Source organism: Hibiscus syriacus, unplaced genomic scaffold, assembly GCF_006381635.1.
Source record: "Hibiscus syriacus cultivar Baekdansim isolate YM2019G1 unplaced genomic scaffold, ASM638163v2 tig00001644_pilon, whole genome shotgun sequence".
Classification (NCBI taxonomy): domain Eukaryota; kingdom Viridiplantae; phylum Streptophyta; class Magnoliopsida; order Malvales; family Malvaceae; genus Hibiscus; species Hibiscus syriacus.
Window position 1 is genome coordinate 4288213 of NW_024061878.1, and position 24112 is coordinate 4312324.

The 24112-nt window shown below is 32.4% G+C and overlaps 1 protein-coding gene and 1 pseudogene across 1 annotated transcript; both read right to left on the reverse strand.

Annotated features, from left to right (window-relative positions):
• Positions 1–17261: 17261 nt before the first annotated feature.
• LOC120130218 lies at positions 17262–18885 on the reverse strand (annotated as a pseudogene).
• A 5-nt stretch (positions 18886–18890) lies between these two features.
• Positions 18891–20123, reverse strand: LOC120130228 (anthranilate synthase alpha subunit 2, chloroplastic-like). The gene is made up of 4 exons (XM_039147511.1): positions 19756–20123; positions 19622–19678; positions 19274–19426; positions 18891–19013 (listed from the first exon to the last, which is right to left on the reverse strand). Exons 1-4 carry the CDS (start codon positions 19930–19932, stop codon positions 18891–18893), a joined length of 510 nt encoding a protein of 169 aa, XP_039003442.1. The 5' UTR covers positions 19933–20123.
• Between the last annotated feature and the right edge of the window lie 3989 nt (positions 20124–24112).

The window sequence follows — 24112 nt, forward strand, 5'->3', positions numbered from 1 at the left end:
TCGTTACATGAACATGCTGGTGCGTAAAGTCATGAATATGCAAAAGTATATATAAAAAACATGAGATAGGTCTAGCGATGTGGTCAGAGGAGTTTAACATGCATCTTGGATAACATGCCAGCCTATCTTGAAACGGAATAGTCTCGAGGTAAGAATTGGAATTTTACGTGCATCGAAATTTATCTCCCTAGTCAATCCCGCCTACTTGAGATTTTCAGGGTGAGGACCGAAATTTATGTACATCGGAAGCTCACATCCCGAACGCACATATATGTTCCTGAGTATTGTGCACGATCCTAAATTTTATGTGCATCAAATACGTACATGGTCAATAATATTCAAATATTTCATAAAAAACAGACGATCATCATAATCCTAGAGTAACTTGGGTGTCTTGACTGTTTCCCGAGTGTTGTACAAAGGCCATTCTTATGTCATCCTAACTTGCTTGATTTCTAGGTGTGATTTAAGTTATTGGATTGTTCTCACTTTATCGATACTCAAATCTCATACGATCTCGTAACACAAAACTCGAACCCCTAACCAATTGAACCAAACTACCCAAAACATGAAGATGGTATCGATATTATGTTTGTAGTATCGATACTGACCCTTGGGTATCGATACTCACCCTGAGTATCGATACCAAAAATAACTTTGATGTTTGGGAAAAACATTCAGTATCGATACTCTTATGAAAGTATCGATACTTCTATAGGTAGGTATCGATACTACCCTGAGTACTAATACTAAAAATAGTTTTGATATTTTGAAAAATACCTTAGTATCAATACCCCTCTAGGGAGTATCAATACTCCCATGAGTATCGGTACCAAAAATGGCTATTGGAATCCTTAAATTACCTTTGGTATCAATATTACCCCTTGAGTATCGAAACCAAACCACGAGTATCAATACTCTTTAAGAGAGTATCGACAATACCTTCACAAAATGCCCTTGTTTTGACTCTATATGAAGAATAATATAAGTATTGTTCTTCCAGTACCAATATTGAAGACCCGAAGTTCCTTATTTTGGGCACAAAATTTCACCCCAAACTCTCTCATTTGTCCTATTAAGGCTAGGAAACATTTTTAGAGTCTTGTTTGAGGTCTTAGGGGTCAAAATGAGTATCCTTCCATGCTTACAAATATTAAATGTGAAATTTACCATGTATTTACTCTAGTATAATTTATGAACTTAACTAACCATTTATTCACATTTAATGATCTACATATTGTTTGGACAAGTTAGAAATGTGTTACCTTGATGTTTAGCTGCTGAAAAATGTCCTCCACTCACCCAAGGACTAGTTTCTCCTTGCCCTTTGACTTAGAGCTTTCCCCTTTCTTTTTCACTATTCAAAACAATGAAAATGAGTTTTTAACACATTTTGAGTCTTAGAATGAAGCAAAGAATGTTTTCTTACAACTCAAATCTCACAAAATGATCTAGAACTTAAGGTTTCATAAACCCCCACCAAAACCTATTTTTGGTTTAACCCAACCAAATCTTGAAGTTGATAACTTGAATGGAAGCTTGGAAGATGTAGAATGTGGTTCTTACCTTATAATTCATAAGGGATGCTTAGAATTCTTAAAGCTTTAAACTTTTCTTAGCTTGGGGATGAAGATGGAAGATGGAGAGTGGAAAGGAAGAGGCAAGAATGGGGTGAAAAAGAAAAGAAAAGTTTTAGATAGTGATATCATCCAATTAATGGAAATTTAGCTTTCATTTGAATAAATGGGTTATTTAATCGTTTAGTCCTTCCACTTTCATGTTGAGATTAAAAATACCCTTTTTATAACTTAATGGTCTCAATCTAAGCCCAAACACAAAGACTCTTGGACCAAGGCCTCCTTACAACTAATGGACTTACATAAAACCTCTCTCGGGTTAGTTAGAAACTCTTAACCCATAATTTGGGGCATTACAGAAGAAGATAATTGAGGATGAAGAAAGTCAAAGAAAGAATATGGAAGAATATATAAAAGTTTTCATCTTTTAAAAATGGGCTAATTACACTGTTGATCCCTCTTTATTTTTCTACTATACAAAATCCCTTTTTTATGATCAATTAGCCCAACAACTTTAATTATTAATCCCACAGGGTCCATTTACCTCTCGGGTAAACCCAAAACTACTAGGCCAGAATTTAGGGTGTTAATGAGCAAAATAAACAATGCAGCTCACAAGTGTGTTTATAAAGAATTTGACAATTTTAGATCTAAAACTCTTTTGATGTTAGTTTGATCTTGCAATTGACTTTCTTGTTTTCTCCATTTGAATCTTGGTCCCCTTTATGTCTTCCAACATCATTCTAACCGTTTGGAGTCGTTAGGGATTGATTAGAGCTACTGGATTCATTAATTTTGAGCAATTAATGTTCATCTACACATTTGGTATCGATACCAGGAAGTTGGTATCGAGATGGACCATCCTAACAGTCAAAATTATAGGCGTTGAACCTTGACATCGATACTGTTTATGTGAGTATTGATACTCACCTACTAGTATCAATACCAAACTATGGTATCAATACCAAAAAAACTTTCTTGGAATTTTGATATCGAGACTGGCATGGGTTGTTGGCTAAAAACAAGTGTTTTGAGCTTTAAAACAATATTAATAATTCATGAAATTACTCAAGAACACTTATTATTATTTTTCACACTTAAAAATGCTTGAAAATGATTTTTGACAAATTATTTATAGAATCATAAAAAACAAAATTTAACAACTTAAAACATTTAAAAATTCATGTTATATCAAAATCAAAGTTTGGTTCAACAAGATTGTCAGAACTCGATAACCTTTTAAATTTTCTTACTAACTCTAGTTCCACTTGTAAGTCAACCAATAAACTACAATCTCTTGACAAGCTCAATCGCACTAACAAGATCTGTAATTCTGACATTGATATTTTACTCAAAGCATCTACAACCACATTTGTCTTACCTAGGTGATAGTCGATCATAGAGTCATAGTCCTTTAATAACTCGACCCACCTACGCTACCTCAAGTTTAATTCCTTTTATGTGAGCAAATACTTAAGGCTTTTATGATCAATAAAGATGTGACACTTTTCAACAAACAAGTAGTACCTCCAGATCTTTAATGCAAAGACTACTGCCATAAGCTCTAAGCATGGGTAGGGTAGTTATACTCATGTGGCTTGAACTGATGGGACACATAAGCTACTATCTTCCCTTCTTGCATCAAAACACATCCTAAATCATTTAGTGATGCATCAACGAACACTTAAACTCCTTACCCGATTCAGACAAAGTTAAAATGGCGGTTTGAGTAAATATGACTTTCAACTGGTCGAAGCTCTTCTGTCGCTTCTCAACCCATACGAAGGGAACTCCTTTCGGAAACAACTTGGTCATTAGCAAAGCTATCATTGGGAAGCACTTAATAAATCAATGATATTACCTAGTAAGACCCAAGAAACTGCATACCTATGACACATTCTTAGGAAGTTTTTACTCCACTATTGTTTGAATCTTTTGAGGGTCTACTTAGATACCATCCGCTATTACAACATGACCTAAGAATGAAACCTATGACAACCAAAACTCATAATTCTCAAACTTGGCATATAATTGACGTTCCTAAAGTATTTGCAGGACGATGCATAGGTGCTAGTTATGCTCTTTCTTTGATCACGAGTACACAAGGATATCATCTATGAAGACCACTATTAATTAATTTAGGAATGGGTAGAAAACCCAATTCATCAAATCCATAAATGATTTCGGGGTGTTGGTGAGTGCAAACGGTATTACAAGGAACTCATAGTGATTATACCTTGTCCTAAAAGTCTTTTTTGTTGCACCGACCTCTTTGACTGTCAATTGATAGTATCTTGACCTCATATCAGTGTTGGAGAACAAGAATACTCTGCTAAACTGGTCGAAGAGGTCTTCAATCTGAGGGAGAGGATAATGATTATTGATGGTTAACTTGTTCAATTACCGGTAGTTGATGTACAACCTCATCGACCCATCCTTCTTCTTGACAAAGAGAATAGGCACTCCGCACGGAGAGATACTCGATCTGATGAAACCTTTCTCGAGTAATTCTTGGATTTGGCCTTTTAGCTCTTTTAATTCTGTTGGTTTCATACGGTAGGGAGCAATAGACACTAGAGCTAACCCTGGTAACACTTCAAAGCCAAAGAAATCTTGGTTGGGTGGTAGCCGTAATAACTCCTTTGGGAACACGTCAGGGAAGTCTACGGTCTGAATGTCCCCGAGCGTTGGTACTAAAATTTGAGTGTCAACTGCATGAGCCAAGAAGGCTTCACAATCCCTTTTGATTATCCGTTGAGCCCTCATGGCAAAAATGATCGTTGACTTACAACCCAACTTCTCACTAATCATCACCAACTTAGTTCCATCAACCCTTCTGAGTTTAAGTTGTCTGGTCTTACATCACAAACTAACGTCATTCTCGGATAGCCAAACTATACCCAAAATCATGTCGAACTCTTTAAATGGTAACTTCATTAAGTCAGGTGGAAATATTTGACCTTGGATTTCTACTAGACATCATCAATAAACCTTGTCCATAAGGACATCTAATCCTAAGAGACTAGATACTCATACTCCTATTTTAAAATCTTTAGCTAGGAAGTTTCTTTCTTAGACAAGGTCATGACATATATAAGAATGTATGGAACATGGGTCTACTAATGTCGTAACAGGAATAGAAAATATTATAAACATACCTCAGATAACATCTATTATGTTACACTCTTTTTAAGCTCTAACTATGTATTGACGCGAGGCTACTTTAGGCTCAGAATGACCATGGATCTAGCAGTGCCTAGCTAAATTGTTCAAATGTAGTACCACCACCTCTCGAGGGCCCTCGGCCCCTCAAACTAACTGTGCATACATTTTGGGTAGATGGCGGAGCCACAGTCTACACCTCAGAGCAATATCTGATAAAATTATCCAGCGAGCCATAACTAAAACATCCTCTGGTCCCACGCTGACACACTCCAAGGTGTCTCTTACCACAAGACAGGAAGGTTGGATAGGATGGGGTCCTCACTGATCCATTAACACTCACCCCAAAAGCTGACGATAAGGGTTTCCTATGAGACACATGGCTACCCTCGCAATATGCACTCTGTCATGGTCTCCTAGCCTATCCTAATGAGGTTCTCCATGAACCCTATAAATCCATGGCTTTCTTGGCCAACTTCTATACAGAATTCACTAGCTCTACAGCTCTCTGACTCTGGCCCACTGTACCACTTCCTAGTCCTTATACTTAGAACCTTCTCGATCACCTTTTCCTGACGAGTCAACTTTGTGAAGATGGATGAGGATGTCGAGGTGGAGGCCCTCCCTAAACCACCTACAATGATAGTCCTCAAATGCTACCAACTCAAACATATATCAACTGAAACAAAGGAACTCCCATTCGTACTCAAACATCGATAAATTCCCTTAGGTTAAGTGTAAAAATTGGTCCCTCAAGTCATCGATGTGAGCCCCTCCTATGTACTTTTACTAGAACTCTGACAATAATTACTCCCAAGGAGGCCTCTCAGGCTCCAAAGTCATCTCAAGACTCAATGGTCTTCCACCAATTTATGGTGTCACCCTTCATTAAGGTGGTTATGCACTCGAGCTTACCCTTATGGGTAAGATGCAATTTACAAAGTGTACAGAGAGTCTTCCTAAGCCACTGATCTATCGTAATGGGATCGTCATCCCCTTAACCAAGAAATATGTGTCTTGTATTTTACTACGACTCTCAACCAGAGACTCTTGAGGCATTATAGTAGGTGGAATTGGTTGTGCTGGTGGGGAAGGTGGAACGGTTTAGGTTCTAGGGATGGCACGGACAATGTTCCTGAGTGTTAGAGTAAGATCTCTGAAGAAGGTCTCCTTGTTGACCTCTATATATCTCAAAACCACAAATATTGAATCTAAGACAAACTCATCGTCGGTGTCGCCAGCTAGAGAGGGGCGACTATCGTCCCTACTATAGCACCCTTAACCCATATACGTACTTAATTACGAGTTAAAGATGTCACATTGACTTTTTATAACATTCCATACGAGAAAACTCGTAAAATTTTGTTTCATTTTAAAATTTCGATTTATCTATTACAACCAATTTAATTAATCGCGTAAAAAACATAAAATAATAATTTATCATCCAATTTAATTCTGATTTTAGGCAGTAGCTAAGGAGTTCAATGTTGTTTCTCAACATATATAAAACTGTCAAAATATTGTTTAATTTAAAATTCATTCAATTACCCTTTAAATTATATCTACTACCAACCATTTTAAGTTAGTCTATCAGAGCAATTCAAAACATTTATAATATGCATGCCATTAATGAATAAAAGATGGCTTACTGATATTGTAGGTTGGTTTGATTTCCCAAAGAGATGCTCTCAGTACTCTTTAATGCAGTCACTTTTTTTATCCAAACTTACGGTGAGATAAAACATAAAATATCATAAATACTTCAAAACATTAAAAATGAAATTTAAATAAAATCATTGAACTTTCAAACCGAGCTATTCAAGCCATTTTCCTCTTCAGAAACCTAAAAATCATCATCTTTTGATTTTTCAAAATCATGTAAATTAATATCAGATATAACAACATTTTCATATTCTTTTTCATTCGTACACATTTCAGAATTTTCATTTTCATTTTCATCATAACTTTCACATTTATTTTCATAGCCCAATTTATATGTAAGAGAATGTAAGGTACGTGAGTCATACTTTAATGTGTGCACTAAGCACCAATAGTGCCAATCATCATCACTATAAGATGCACTCCAATTACAATCCTATCATTTGCACCAACGATGCCATATATAATGTACACGAATGTACCATATCGGAATCGGACTTCACTTTACTTTACTTCCTTGCATGCTAAGTATACCTACGACTCTTAATGCATCATACAATGGGCTTCCAAATCATATTATATTCATTTAAATAAACATTTCCAAAATAGAATCATTTCCAAGTCATCATTATTTGGGCAGTTCATATCCAAAATCATCCAGAATCTAAAATATAGATATCATATAAATAGGGGCGGACCTAGGGGGTTGCCAGGGGTAGCCCGGGCAACCCCTCAAATTGTGAGAAACATTGATCAAATGATATTATTTTAGTATTTTTATATATATATTTTGTGATTTTTAGGTAGAATCCCTATATTTCAGTTAAATTCTTATAGAAAAAAAATTTATACAACAAAATTGTCTACTTAGTGTTAATTTTTTTTAATTAATACAAGTGTCACCTTTAATATTGTGCAACCCCTAAAAATATTTATAAAATTTTTTTTGTGCAACCCCTGAATTTTTGTCCTGGGTCCGCCCCTGCATATAAAATACTTTGAGCAGTTCTTGCCCAAATCATTTTAGAAAATTCATTCAAATGTCTTTTCAAAAAATATCATATAAAACGTATTAGGTAATTTTATACCCAAAATAAATCATAAATCATTTTGGTAACCATTATGAAAATGTTCCATAATCTGATTCAAACTTTTCTTTAAAAATAAATCATCTGAGGTTGACTTATCACAAGTCTTCCTTAATCAGAATAAATAAATAAATAAATTGTACTCACCTTTGCCTCACTACTGAACCTTTAATACGATATTCTTTTTTTCAACCGCTTTTCCTTTTGATTTCGAATCAATGGTATCACAAGATTTTTTGTAATATGTATGAGAACACATACATAGCACCATTTTCAACTATATGTTAGTATTATACTAACATAATCTAATTCCGACAAAATAAATTTTATAAACATAATCGATAATAAATCAATATAAAACTAAATTAAAATTCCATAATAACTTCATCGTTTCCAAAATAGCTATTTGATTCCATAAATGTTCATTTCTATCATCAATCTTTCAACTTTCACAAACTTTGCATTTACATCATCATTTATGAATTCTTTTTAGAATTCACATAAACTTTTCCATTTAATTTAAAATGGTGCTTCACCATTTTATTCATTCCAACCCAAACATAAAAAATTCCAGCATATAAATTATATACCCAATCCAATACTTTAACAATTGAAAACTTGCAATTTCATCCTTAATTCCTATTATCATTCAAATTCAACCACCAACTTTACCAATCTTGCAAATTTGCTCTTAAAGAAATACTTAAACTTGAAATTCAACATTCAAGTAATAATTTCCAGCATTTTAGTATTTTAATCAAACAGTACCATCACATTTACAAACTTGCAATTAAGTCCTCCAATTCATAACCTTTCGAATTCCACCTTGTAACTTTAACAAATTTTCACTTTGGTCCCAAATAAACATTCTAACTTAAAATCCATCATTTATAATTAAAATTCAACATTGAATACTCATAATTGCACAATTTCTAATCAATACCTCATAATCTCCAAACTTGCAAATGATCCTTTAACTATCTTAAGGTTCCAAATTGATCCAATTAAATCTCCAAATCATATAGAACACATCTAACAACAATACTAGACCATAGGTAATATTTCAAAAAAAATCCTTATTTTTATCCTTGTGGTCGAGTATCACTTGTGCACTAGGGTGAACTTTTCATTCAATTTCAAGCATGAATTCAACCTCCTAACATCAAACTCAATCAAAATTAAATCTGTCATCATAAACCCTAGCATGAACGAAATTTATGCTCTCACACCTGATTTAATCATCACACATACTTTAGAATTACTCTACAACATCACTAACAAAAACTCTTTCATAAATTCTTCAAATAAAACATGTCCTTCAACCACATAATTCATGAAACTCAACATCCAAGCATGATTTCCATGAAATTTTATACTAAATGATAGAGAATTTCAAGAGGATTAATTCTCTATCTAATAGCTTAATCCAAAAATCAACTATGTAGCTTCAAAAATCAAATTGAAAATCTAACCTTGGTAGCTATGGAGTTCATGGAAACTAGAGGGAAGATGGCTGATTTTCCTTTTAATTTTTCATGTAATTATCACTTAAAACACTTGGCACCTTTCTAATATAATTGAATTTAAAATTCGATTAATGAGAAATTCCAATTTCACCCTTAATGAATCATAATAATTATCGATTTCCATTGAAATATCTTCCATTAAAATATACCATAGTCAAACATGAACCAACTTGAAGTTAACTTTCTACTTTAGCCATGTAATTTTCAAAAATTACAATTTAGTCACTAACTTTTCCCAATTTCAGCTAAATAGAGAAAATTAACTTCAATTCCACTGATCCATGATAAATTTCACTGTTATAAAATTTGGAAAAAAATATTTCCAACCTTTATCTAGAATCCTTCAAATTTTCATGAAATTTCAGTTCGACCTGATTATCCGATTTCTTACCAAACTTTACTTCTTTATAACTTTTAATACAAACCCCGAATGAAATTTTTGATTTCATAAAAAAACCTTATTTCAAGACAAACTATTTACGGGCTGAAATATATAACTTTTAAAAACTATATTTTGGTTCCTAAACTTTTTAAAATTTATAATTTGGCCACTAAACTTTCAAAACTTATATTTTGGTCACTACCTAAAATTTAGGGTATTACACCTACCCTCATGACTAAGATTTGTCCTATTGGCCATGTATTTTCTGAAATTTAAAAAAGCAAAGAATAATTATTATTGTCATTCTAGACACAAAAGTATTTTTGACGCTCTAAAGGCATGTACACACATATACGCTTATTGACACTAACATGTGGGTCTTAGGAACAACAAAATCTGATGATCTAATAAAACTAAATGTAACATCCTAATCAACTTTGATCCAAAGGTCGCCCGGAACGAGACCATCAAAGTGCCTAACTTAAAATTTTTCTTTAAAAACACATGGAAATCAACATTTAAAATATCATCATTTAAAACATAGAGTAAAAGTATGAGTATTTAAGTTTACAGACGAGAAACTCCCCCAATACGTTCCAAAATAGTACAATTTAAATATTTTCCAAAATAGAGTTACGACTCAATAACATGAAGGTTTGTGAACAATACATGTCCTCTAATAAATAAATCAAGAAATACTATGCTGCTTTGAATGGTTTGGAAAGTCATCTATATGATAGCTCCTCGACGTTCCCCCTATGAACCTACGCACAAAAACAATTATGATCCCTAAGCTCACAAGATCAATGCCACACGAATAAACTACTTACATGGTCATGCTAGCAAGCAAAGACATAAGCATACAAGTATGCTAAATACATGCTGAGGAGGCATAATGGGTGGTCAGAGAGTTTGTTACATCTTGGAACACACACACCCCTCTAGCCTACCTAAGGTGAGATCTAGAATTTCTACATCGAAACTGACATACTTTGATCCCTAAGCTCACAAGATCAATGCCACACGAATAACTAAACTATACTACTTACGTCCATTACATGGTCATGCTAGCAAGCAAATAAGCATACAAGTATGCTAAATATACATGCTGAGGTAGGCATAATGGTGTGGTCAGAGAGTTTGTTACATCTTGGAACACACACCCCTCTAGCCTACCTAAGGTGAGATCTAGAATTTCTACATCGAAACTGACATACTTTTTTGAGTAGGTGGGCCATTTGCGCCTGGCCAACAACTAAAATACCTTGGCACTAGTTAAGATATATTCTGACATTCCAAAAAGGCAAGATGAGTGTCATACTGCTAAAGTAACTCTGGTGTCCTGATTGTTTCCCGAGCGTCACACAATATTTATATTGTTTCTAGTTTTAGCTTCTTTCATTAACTATTCTCACTTGTAGTTTTATTCGAGGAAGTTTTGGATTTATTAAACCCCTTTCGAAACCCCTTGGTCAAATTGGGTTTCTTACCTGATTTAGGAGGATGGTACCAGTACTAGACTTTTTAGTATCGATACGGACCCTTGAATATCAGTGCTCCCCCTTAGTATCGATACCAAAACTAGTTACTAGAATATAAGAAGGCTTAACATTATTGATACCCTTAACTAGAGTATCAATACTTTTAAACAACAGTATCGATACCACCCTAAGTATCGATATCCAAATATGATTCGATGTTTTAGAAATTAACTAAGTATTGATACCCTTACTTAGGGTATCGATACCTTTCATACAGTACTGATACCAAAATAGGCTACTAGAATTTGAAATATAAAAATGGTATGGATACCCCACCCTTGGGTATCGATACCTAATGAATAATATCAATACCCAATGAACATGTATCGATACCCCAACCAAAACCCCTTATTTAGACTATTTGAAGAACAATATTGGTATTGTTCATCCAGTACCAATGCTTAATCCCAAAAATGCTTTGTTTTGAGCATGAAAATGAAACCCAACTCTACATTTCCCCCCCCCCTTAAGGCCCTTAAATGTTATTCAAATCTTATGAACAATTAAAAGGGTCATAAAAGGTCAAATTTCATGTTGAATAACATCATAACTAAAATTTACCATGAATGTGCTCATATATTTCATGAACTCATGCAAGCTAACTAAGATCATCTAATGATTCACAACTGGTATAGAGAAGTTAGAAATATGTTACCTTGAATCCTAAGATGTTGGAATGACTTATGTCTTAACCAAGAACTAGCTTATCTTTGCCTTAGATCTTAGAGCTTTCTTCAACCTCTTCCGCTAATCAAAGATAGGGAAATATGTTACTAACTCATTTAGGAACTTAGAATGAAGTTAAAAACACTTCCTAAATCTTAAACCTACTATAAGATTGAACATATAGATTTTTTAAACCCCCAATTATGGTTGCCATGACGAAAACTTGATATTAAGGACTTGAATTAAAGCTCTAATGATTGAGATTTTGATTCTTACCTTCCGTAATCCATTCAAGGCTTATAACAATACAAGGCTTGTAACAATACAAGGCTTGCACCTTTGATGGTTATAGTTTAAGAGGAAAATGAAAGAGATGAAGAGAGAATAATGAGATAAAAGAGTGAAGACAAAGATAAGTGCCAGTTGTGACCTCACCAACAATTAAGGGGAATTAGCCTTTCAAATCCTTAAGGATAAAATTATCTCCTTGGTCCTCCCTTATTTGCTACTAAATCATAAAAATCCTTTTTATTATCATTTAGGCTCAATCCAAGCCCAAAACTACACAACTTTGGGTCAAGTCTTCTTACAAGGTTAATAAGTCATCCATCCTAAACTCTCTCTCTCAAGTTAGTCCGAAACTACTAACTTGGGATTCAGGATGTTACATCTTGTCATTTCAACATCATATCAAACTTAAACATCAAATATCAAGCACCTATAGTCAAACATACCATAATATACATAAAACTACTAACTTAATACAAAACATTGTTCAAAATGCTACTTAGCACACATAATAACACATATACGCATAGTAATTATTCAGTGAGTTTAACAAAATGCATTTACACTGAAAATATATCATATTTGACTTGAAATCCTTGTAACGATATTCATTATTGTCTTTTTATTTTCTTTTATTTTCTATTTTTTAATAAGTTTGTTTGTATAGAACATTTTCATCTATCTTTATGGCACGTTTTCTTCTACCGTTTGGCATGTTTTTCGGTCATTTCACAGTTTTTTTTACTTTTCTTTTTTTAAGGGTTGATTCGACATCGTCACAACTGGTCAATATGATGCTTATCTGTTATATTGTTTATCTTTCCTGCTTTGGACCCTAGATTGGATTTGGATACCCGTTATGCATTTGTGGATAGCTTTTCACGTCGATCGAGTTTGATTTGCGATTTGATGGTGGTATTTCAATAGCTTGATTCTCTTTTGTGGTTCATTTGTCGATGTGATCAGATTTGTTTGTATCTATCTTTGTTCAAGTTTCTTGGTTATCTTTCCTTGTATGGTTCTTATATGATCTTGAGTTGCTAGTTTTGTTTTACTTATTATACGAAAATGTCCTAATTATAATTGGAATACTTCCTGTTTTGATAAAATTAATGGCTTCAATCAAAAGTAAATAAATGGGGTAAGCTTATAGCTTAGTGAGGTAGTCAAAACCAAAAAATTATTTAAGAGAAATTTTAATGTTGACATGGTATTACCTTATGGTGACACAATAGCATCACCATTATTTTTTTAATGGTATGTGACCAAAATGAATTCAAAATGTAATGTTAGGTATAATTTTGAAACAAAAAAATAGTTGGATGATTTAAATGAACAAAAGTGATAGTTGAGGTACTAAATGTAGGGGGTGTGTAAAAATATATGATCCGGTCTATTGATATGTTAATCCAATTCAAAAATTCGGATATCCAATCCGATTTTTGATTTTCATATAATTTGAATAGATATCCGAAAAAATTCGGATAATCGGATCGGATACAAATTGCTTAATTCTAATATCAGATTATACCAAAATCCGAAAAAAAATTGAGCTTTTATAATTTAAATATTCTTGACCTAATAAATACATAACCCAAGACTCATAACCAACCAATCAACCTTAGCCTTAGTCGCCCAGATTTTAGCCTAAATTGAGCTTTCAATTTATATGTATAGCATCTTTACATCTCACAGTAATTCATCTCCAAATTCATAAACGTATGTGTGACTTAATACTCTAATATAATATATTTATTTTTAATTATTTATATAATGAATTTGAGAATTACAATGTTTATTTGTTTATTATGGGTTAATGTGTGTCTATATATATATAAGATGTAGTATAAAATCACAAAATAAAAAATTTAAATGTATTTTTTAAATTAAATTAATTTTATTTTTAAATTCGAATATTCAGATTTCTGATTTTTTAAATCAGATATAGATTGTAGTTTTAATGATTCAAAATTTTGGATCGGATAATATTTGCATACGAAAATGAACACCCCTATTTGAATACATAGTTTTTCCTAAAACTTGGGTAAACTATACCATTAACCACTCAACTAATTAGTCCTCTTACTTTTATCATTGATCTTTTAATTTTATCAATCAGATCACTTAATTATTTAAAATTGTTGACAATCAAGTCACTTACCGTTAACAGCTGACGGAAATACTGACATGGCAGTTAACGAAATTGACATAATTCTACATTTAGTCCTCAATACTTATACATTGTACTAATTTGATAATAATTTTAATTTAATTTAATAAAATTAATCCTTTAATAAGATTGTGACATGTGTTACAACATGAATGAAAGATGTTCTTTTAAATTTAATTATTTTATGTTCTACCCAATCAAATGGTGCCACATGTCACCATCAGATTGGATGTAAAATTAGCCATAGAAGAAAATCACGCATATGGGGAGGGAAGGATTCAAACCTGCGTTTTAGGGGGTTGTAATCAGCGCCAAACCACTAGGCTAGACAAATGACTTGGTCATAAATGCATAATTCAAATAACATATTGTAACAAAATGGCAGAAGAAAAAAAGAAAGTTAAAAAAGAAGTGTTAGTTTTAATATTTTTTTAATAATCTCATGTATATATTTTTAACTCAATTTATTTTTATAAACAATTATATGAAATTATTTGATAAAGTTAACAACACTTTTTATATATAATCATTAAATTAAAAATTTTAACTTAACTAATAATTTTAATTTTTACTTGATATTTTTTATTAAAATGTATGGAATTAATTTAATGATTATATATATATATATATATATATTTTTGTTAAATTTATCAAACAAATTTAAATTTTAAATGTTAAAAATATATATGGAATTATTAATAAAAAATTTTAAAATTATTACTTAAGTTAAACAATTTAAATTGATGATTATATGTAAAAATTACTGTTAAAAAATTTAATTTAAAGATTATATGTATAAATTTATATATATGAAATTATTAGTTAAGATAAAAGTTTTAATTTAATGATTATATATAAAAAGTGTTGTTAACTTTATCAAATAATTTCATATAATTGTTTATAAAAATAAATTGAGTTAAAAATATATACATGAGATTATTAAAAAATATATTAAAATTTTTACTTTGTTTTAACTCTTTTTTTTTGTCATTTTGCTTTAATATGTTATTTAAATTATGCATATCATAAAATGCAGGTTCGAGTCCCACCCCTTCCCATTTGCGTGGTCTTTTCTTTTATTGCTAATTTTTCATCCAATATGATGGTGACACATGGTACTATTTGAATGGGTAGAAAATAAAATAATTAAATTTTAAAAAAATATATTTCATTCATGTTGTGTCACGTGTTACAATCTGATTAAATGATTAAATTTATTAAATTAAATTAAAATTAAGATCAAATTAGTAGAATGTATAAGTATTGAGGATTAAATGTAGAATTATACTAATTTCATTAACTGCCATGTCAGTATTTTCGTCAGTTGTTATTGGTAAGTGACTTAATTGACAATAATTAAATAGTTAAGTGGTTTGATTAACAAAATTAAAAGATCAGTTGTAAAAGTAAAAGGGCTAAATGTTGTGACACGTGTCACAATCTGATTAAAAGATTAAATTTATTAAATTAAATTAAAACTAAGATCAAATTAGTAGAATGTATAACTATTGAGAACTAAATGTAGAATTATGTCAATTTCATTAATTGTAACGTCAGTATTCCTGTCAGTTTTTAACTGCAAGTGATTTGATTGACGATAATTAAATAGTTAAGTGATCTGATTGACAAAATTAAAAAATTGATGGTGAAAATAAAAGGGTTAAATAGTTAATTAGTCAATTGTATATTTTACGCTAAAAACTTTAGTTTTCACCTGTAACGGGGCCAATAGGTGGGAACTCTCCGCAAACTTCTAAAATTATAAATGGGAAAACATCATAATGATCCTTGATGCGTACAGAATATTTTAATATGGTTCTCCACTTTAAATTATATTTTAAATTCTTATTTCATTTTTTAAAATTATAATAAAAAAACAAAGTATACTTTTAAAAGTATTTCGTTTTTCAATTTAAAACTATTTTTTAATTAATCATTGATATTTGATTTATTGATTGACTAATCCTGATCGGGTATTACAGAAGCGAGGGTGACCCTCCCACCCTGTTTGATTTATTCACAAACGTCAGTATTCAAACTCCTAGCCTTACTTAAGGGATCTAGTGTCTCATTCCACTAAATAAGCTAGTTGTTGGTAATTAAAAACTATTTTAATAACTAAAAATATCAAAATATTGAAAAAGAAATTTTAAAATATTGAAACTTGAAATTGATTTGATAATAAATTTTAAAAATTTATACCGTCATTTTTTATATTAGGAGAAGAAGAGCCCTTCCGATTTTCAAGACTTTACCTTGATTGATCAGGATTAACCCGGGTCGTACATCTAGTTTTGGTAGGAAAGTCCTCTAACGGATATTATCTGCATACACAAAGACTCGAATTCGAGACTTACTTCTCGTAAAATAAATTTTCAAATAGTAATCATGAATGCAATCATTAATGGGAAAAAAAAAGGCCCTTAATAGACACCTTATCGAAGTTTAGGGTTAAAACGAATAAAGAAAAAAGTTCTTCTTATATCTATTAAGGTGCGTTTGGTTCACGGAATGTAAGATTACCAGTGAGAATAAAAGATTACCAGAGAATAGGATTACTGAGAATATTGTATTTTGTGTTTGGTTGGTTTAGCAGGAATGTAAGATTACCGTGTTTGGTTAAAGGAATAAAAGATTATTGGAATGTATATTTAACCAAATTGTCCTTATTATATATTTGTATAATATTACAAATTGTAAAATATTTATATATTTTCTTTAAAAAATTAAATTCTTAATATTTATATAATTTTTTTTACAAAATTAAAAATATAAAAAAGGTTTAATGAAAGGGTAAAAAAAATTTAACCCCTGAACTTTATATAAAATTTTAATTATGATTTTTTTTTTGTAAATCTAAAATAATTTAAGGATAAATTTGTAATTTAACCTTCGTAGAATTTTTATTATTCAATGACAGAATAATGATATTTTTTTTAAAAAAATAAAAATTTAAGGGCATTTTAGTCCAAAATGCCGGTAATGTTACAATACCTAAGGGAAGGGAGGTAATGACATTCCCGGTAATATACTACAAAAAATCTACTATTGATAATAAAACATTACCGGGAATGAGATTCCCGACCAACCAAACATGGGAATGTGAGATTCTCATGGGATGAGAATCTCACAATCCTTGAACCAAACACCCCTTAGTGAATTTCACATTGTGAAGGGAAGAAATAGAAATCCAAACTTCCAAACTCTCCCTCCCTGTGTACAGAAAACCAGAGATTGAGGGTTGGCTGCCCGAACGCTTCACTGTTGAGAAGATATAGTAAATTATTTATCCACAAATGAAGACTCGGCAAGATCGATAGCACGGGCAAGAGCCGCAGCTTTATTCTCACACTCTCTCGGTTCATCAGCAGGGACATTGTCTGCCACAACTCCGGCCCCAGCCTGGACGTGAGCAATCCATTCTCTACGCTTGTTCACGTCTTTGTACGAATACATGGTGTCATAACCAGTCGCAGTTGAAAAAACAATGGTTCTCAGTGCAAGGGCGATGTCCAGGTCACCGGAGAATGAAATGCCTCCAAATACACCACTATATGGTCCTCGCCTCGCAACTTCTAGTTGATCAATCAACTCCATTGCTTTTACCTGTATTACAGAGTTAAGAAAAGGGTAAATCAGAACGAAGTAAAGCTTGAGGTCGGTGAGAACGAAAACTTTGTTGGAAAATTTTGATAATTTTAGAGCTTTGAATGAGAAATTAATCCAAACGTTGTTGAAAAAATATAGAACTAATTGTTGGTTCGTACATGTGCAGACGTGCACGATGTAGATAATGTGAATGTCTAAACAGGTCGGGCTCTTTGTTAGCTTACAGATATTTTTAACCCAAATGTAAAACATCTTTCCTCAAATAGAACATATCTTTTCATAATTTATTTTGGAATTAAAATGATAAATATTAAAATATTACTTTAATCAAAACAGTAATTTTAAAAATTACTTGATTGCTTGATTCTCATAATGCTTTATTAGTTCAAAAATTTTCAATTGTTCATAATGTAAAATCTCTATAAATACAAGGTAAACATACTAGGTTAAATACAACGGAAAACAACTTAAAAACTATTCAAAAAAAAATTCTCCTCTAATTTTTTTTTCAAAGATGGACAAATGTAAGGAATATCTCTTGATATCGACAATTGTACTATTGTTTGTCAATCATCCTGTTGTTCTATACTGAGAGACAGTTGACCAAATATCTCGAGCACCAAAAAAGTGATCGATAATCTATCTTAAGGAAATTGCATAATTACAAGCCTCAACTCGTTTCCAATGTTCTTATTCTAATTGTGTGTTTTTTTGTACTCCTTTGGATTATTAATTTTTTTCATTTTATTAATTCATTTTGTTTTATTCTTGATTCATGTACACAAACTTTGCAACGAGATCCTACCAAGGTGTTGATTGTCCTTTTCAGCAATTTGTTGAATCACCATGGAAAGAATTTACAAATATGTTTCTTGGTTGTATATGGTTTTGTCGCAACATACTAATTATTAGGTATTGTATGCGTTGAATGTGGCATGACACTCTGATACAAATTAATATACTTTATTCATTTTGTTTTATCGTCTCTGATTGTGATACAGTGTAACGAACCTTTGGTGCCCCCACTAACGGTTCCAACGGGCAATGCGGCACGCAAGGCGTCCCATGTAATTAAACCATCAAGTAATTTCTCCTTGGACCTGCATATTCATATAGAACATTGGCACCATGGGCAACAGCATATGCAAGCAAGCATAAGCATTGTATAGCAGCTTAAATAATGGCAGAAGCAAGGTTAAAGTTTACATCTCCCCCATCAGGATCAAACATGTTCTTTCAGAAACGGAACGCATAACATTGAACCAATGTGCATAACATGGGAATATCGTTCGATATTCATCAGCTTTTCGGCCTTAACAGATCCTGGCTTGGAAACATGCATTAACTTAAATAAGTACAAGCTTACAGCCAATGTATACAAGTAGAAACTATAATCATAGCTCTAATAGGGTATATAGCAAACATGGTTGTCTTAATGTATTATTCACAACAAGAACGTGTTAATTTGCAAACACAGCAGCTATATTCTATACTTGCCCATGTGATCGTGCGAATGAATAAGTAGCTTGTTCGAGTAAATGATACATTAGAACTTCCAAAAACTTGAATGAAAATTTAGAGAGGTCAATAATAGAAAAAATAAACCTTTCCGATATCATTCCTTCCCAAGTCAACTAGCATAATGTGCTCTGCACACTGCTTTTCATCACCTAAAAGTTCTTTCTCCAACATTAAATCTTCCTTAGGTGTTTTCCCTCTTCTAATGGTCCCAGCAAGTGGTTGATTAGTACTCTTTCCCTGACGACAAGATTATAAAGATAAAAGGCAATTAACGTCACTTAACAGCAATCTCATTCGATAACACTTTTGACAATGGGGAAAGACGAATAAGTAATGTATTGGGAAACCTTACTAATAAACCATAAGATAATAATGAACCACACCGAAACATATATTGCATCAAAATATTCGTTCTGACACAATAACAATTACCTTCTTCACACGAGTAAGAATTTCGGGACTGGAAGCAACAAGTATACACCCTCTAGCCCGATAAGAGGAAAAACGTGTTCAAAAGCTAGAATATCATTAAGGAGAGCATTCACAATCCGAATAAGGGGGCAAACCTGCAAATATGTCATGTATGGGCTTGGATTAACTACCCTCAGGGCTCTATATATTTCAAATGTGTCAGCAAATGTTCTAAGTTCAAAGCGCTGACTTAATACAATTTGGAAAACATCCCCTGCCATAATATGCTCTTTAGCCTCCAACACAGCCTCCATGTATGCATCACTTGTCATGCTTGATGTCTCAAATTTTGGGCCAAAAAGGCGAGTATGCAATTTTATTGAACCTGCGGGCAGCTTTGGGCTGAAATTCACAATTCAAACAGAAAATTTACAACTGAACTAAAGTTAGAAAAGATGTTCAGAAAGGTATGTGATCGTTAAGAAAACAATCACTCACGGATTTATATCATGTACTCTAAAGTTTCCAATCGTTTCATGCCATCATTATAGGCCTCATCAACTGAAGAATATTGATCTAGCCGCACACGATGAACCACAAATGCTTTCTGTGTTCAAAAAGTTGAGAAATCAAAACCAATATCATTCTCACAAGCAGCAACAGAGTCCAACTTAATTTTAAAATGAAGACCTCAAATAAAGGTGTGTGACGCCATATGTGAAAATCACAAGAATCTTGGCATCACTATAAAACCATTGAAACAGCCCTAAGTTATGAAAGAAGATAAGTGTTGCACAATTTCAAAACAAAAAAATTAAGTAACACTAAAGAAAATAAGAGATGCCACTAAAGACGCATACACCGTGGCAAACAAAACAAATGGAGACACACTACAAGAGAAATCGTGCATACACTATGGGCAAATGTAAAGTACCTTCTCAACATGACCAAATACAATGGCATCATCATAGAGGCCTAGATGAACATCTGGAAGGTTTCGGTCATCCAGGGGAGCATTAGGGAATGGAAGCTTCTTTTTCTCTACATATCGCACGGTGTCATATGAGAAATAGCCAACCCAGCCACCTGAACAAAGACACCTTATAATTACACTGGAATTCGGTGTCTTCAAAACCAATAGCCATCCATTCTTCTATTTCATCCATTAAAAACTGATGTGAATAATAAATATTTCCAGAAAATGTCAAATAGTAGCACAATTCTTGAATGATTAAAAAAACCAATGTTATTAAAACCGGACCGGACCGGCCGGTTCGACCGGTTGAACCGTGAACCGGTGGCCTGTCCGGTCCGGTTAACTCCAAAAACCGGATTAGCACAGAACCGGTAAAGAACCGGAAGAATCGGCTGAAAACCAGGGTGAACCAGCTGAAAACCGGCAAAACCGGTTTGAACCGCCGGTTCACTTTTTTTCTTTAAAAAAAAAATTAAACCAAACGACGTCGTTTGTTCAACGAGCCGATTCAAATTCGAGTATTGCTGAGCTCGACTCGAACTCTAAAACTTTAAAAGTAAGCTCAACTCGACTGAAAAACTCACGAGCTAAAAATTATCAACTCGAAATATAATATTAAAACTTGAAATCGAAAAGGCTCGAACTCAAAAAAAAAATTAGAAGTTCGATTGAAGCCTAAAATTTGAGCTCAATTGAAGCGAAAGAATAGTTCGCTTTGTGCTCATCAAAAGGCTCCATGATTTTGAATGTTAAATTACCTCTATTATTTATAGAAGTAAGTTGGGATGCTCTTCTATGTTTCTTAGCCATGTGAGATTGTTTTGTTCTCATATTTTTACTCTTTAAACTTTTGGGATACTCTTCTATGTTTCTTAGCCATGTGAGATTGTTTTTTTTTAAACAATTAAACCAAATGACATCATTTGTTATAAATTTTTAAGCCCCAATTTTATTTTTTATTATAGTTATATAATTATATTTATTATTTAATATGTTTTATCTTAAATATTATGTGTAGTTGATTTGAATCATTTTGTTTCACTTGATTTTATGGTTTTCATTTATACATGTTATGACTTGTGATATTTTATACCTTTTAATATTGTAAACTTAAAAAAAGTGTTACATATATATTAATATTGCTTGAATATTATGTAAAATTAAAAAAAAATTATTTTATATAAAATCCAGTTCAACCGCGGTTGAACCCGGTTGAACCAGTGAACCAGCACCTTTACCGGTTCAATGTCCGGTCCGGTTTTGAAAACATTGAAAAAAACGATACTAGATCATATAGAAAAGGAAAGACAAAAAAACATCAAAGTAACTACAAAGTTGATGATAAGACCATACAATACTAGAAAGGGGTACAATGAATAACAAGCAAAGCTATAGCTATTACTCAGCATGACTCACCACAAATACTTCTGGAAGCTCGTCGTCAGTCTCCACAATTCTCCGTAGAACAGTCATGGGATCATCCAAATCTCCTCATCTTCCGCCCCTCGTCATGATTCATAATTGTTACGGAATTTCCTTAGCCACTATTTCAATGCTAGGCTGAGCTCCAACAACAATATACTTCCTAACACGAAATAGCCAAAATACACAAACATAACATAGTCTATAAACATATAACAGGCGCACAAAGTGGAAACTTACAACGCTAGAAGCCTGCAAAGCAGGCTCGCCAGACTCGAACAAAAAGCTCGGAGCATCCCTATCATCTTCCTTAACTAGACATCTATATGCTATCACTGGCGTCAAGTGATTGGATAATTGTCGTAACCGTCTTTCGGTTGGGTTTCGAATTGGGCTTCGACTTGAAATAATTGGGTTGGGAGTCGCCACCGACCACTTTAAAACGAATTTAGGTGGGTCGGACATCATCTTACCTGATCTGCTTTATACTAGAAATGTGTCGGGTTCGGGAGTCGGTTACGGTCAAAGAAGGATTAGCACCCTTGTACCGCCCTTTCGGTACCAATTAATTTGTCGGTTGTCTTAAATTAAGAAAATTGTAATTTAAAATTAAAAGGTAAAAATACGATCACAATTACTTACCTTAGATGGTTTTAAAAGTGTGGCCTTAAGAAGGTCAAAAAATCATATTAGATAAAAATGTAAGAAATAAATAAATTAATTAATTAAATTAAATTAAAATGAAGAAAAAATAAATTAAATAAATGATCAGATAAAGAAAGCAAAGATAAAATAGTAAGTAAAATAAATATAAAAAATAAAGAAAAAGAAGGAAAAAATATATAAATAAAACAAATAAATAAAATAATAATAAAGAAGTAAAAATAATATATATATAAAATAAATAAATAAATAAAATAAAATAAAAAAATAGTAAATATATATATATATAAATTAATAAAACTGATAATAAAAAAATAAAAATATATACTAAAGTAAAAAAGAAAATGCGTAAAATATAAAAAAATATTACATGAAAAAAAGAAAAGAAAAATAAGAAAACAATTAAATAAAATGAGTAACAAGAGAAATGCACGTATAAATAAAGTTAAATAAATAAAATAATAATAATTAAAACGTAAATGTAAGAGACCGAATCAAAAGTAAAAAAATGCTACCTTTTATTTCCTTTTCGAATCGTTTACAATAGCTTTGCCTTTGTATTTTCCGTGTTTTCCTCTGTATTTTGTATGTAAATCGTGTGTTACAAATGGGGAGGATTACATGTATTTATAGTGAAATAAACTAACTATTTTTAGAATCCTATTAATAATAGAATCCTAATGCAACTAGACTCCTTGCTCGGTTGTTGCACGTTTGTTGGTGTGGTTAATATGATGGTGGAAGAGTCCTCCTAGGAGAGAAACTCTTGCTAGTTCTATCTTTTAAGAAAATGAGTGTCTACAGCTGCCCCTCTTTGTCCTTTTTCGTGGAACGAAAAATAAGACAAAGATAAAAAGACACAAATTTTCGTTCAGTGAAGTTGAAGAATAACTCCTTGTTGAATTGAATTGCGGATGGCTCCTCCATCGCGAATTCAAGTTTATCTTGAAAATATTTTAATTAGAATGTGGCTTCTCGTTGTAGTCCACTTTGGTCTTCTTCTCGATTTAAAGACATTGGCTAAAAATTCGACTGGAAAATAATCTCATGACTCCACAATGTGGTTGATATGCCCTCGAGCTGAATGAAACCGAACTCGAAAAGTCTTCGCTGACAGATAGTTTTTCTCTACTTAAGCTATTCTGACGGAAAAAAGGCTTTTGCTACTAAGGCACGGCTAACCCATACCTTCTTATCGGCTTGAAAAACCTCGATTGCAGCCGGACAATAGTGTGATTGAGGTGTCATCGAGCTGAATAGAAGCGAACTCGACAATTTTATTGACAGATAACCCTTCTTGCCTTGAGTTATGCTGTAAATGATGTGCCTTAGAGCTGAGCATAGTCGAACTCGAAGGTCTTTTGGTGCATATAACCCTTCTAGCCTTGAGTTATGTTGTAAATGATGTTCCCTCGAAGCTGAGTGTAATCAAACTCGAGGGTTTGGTGTTT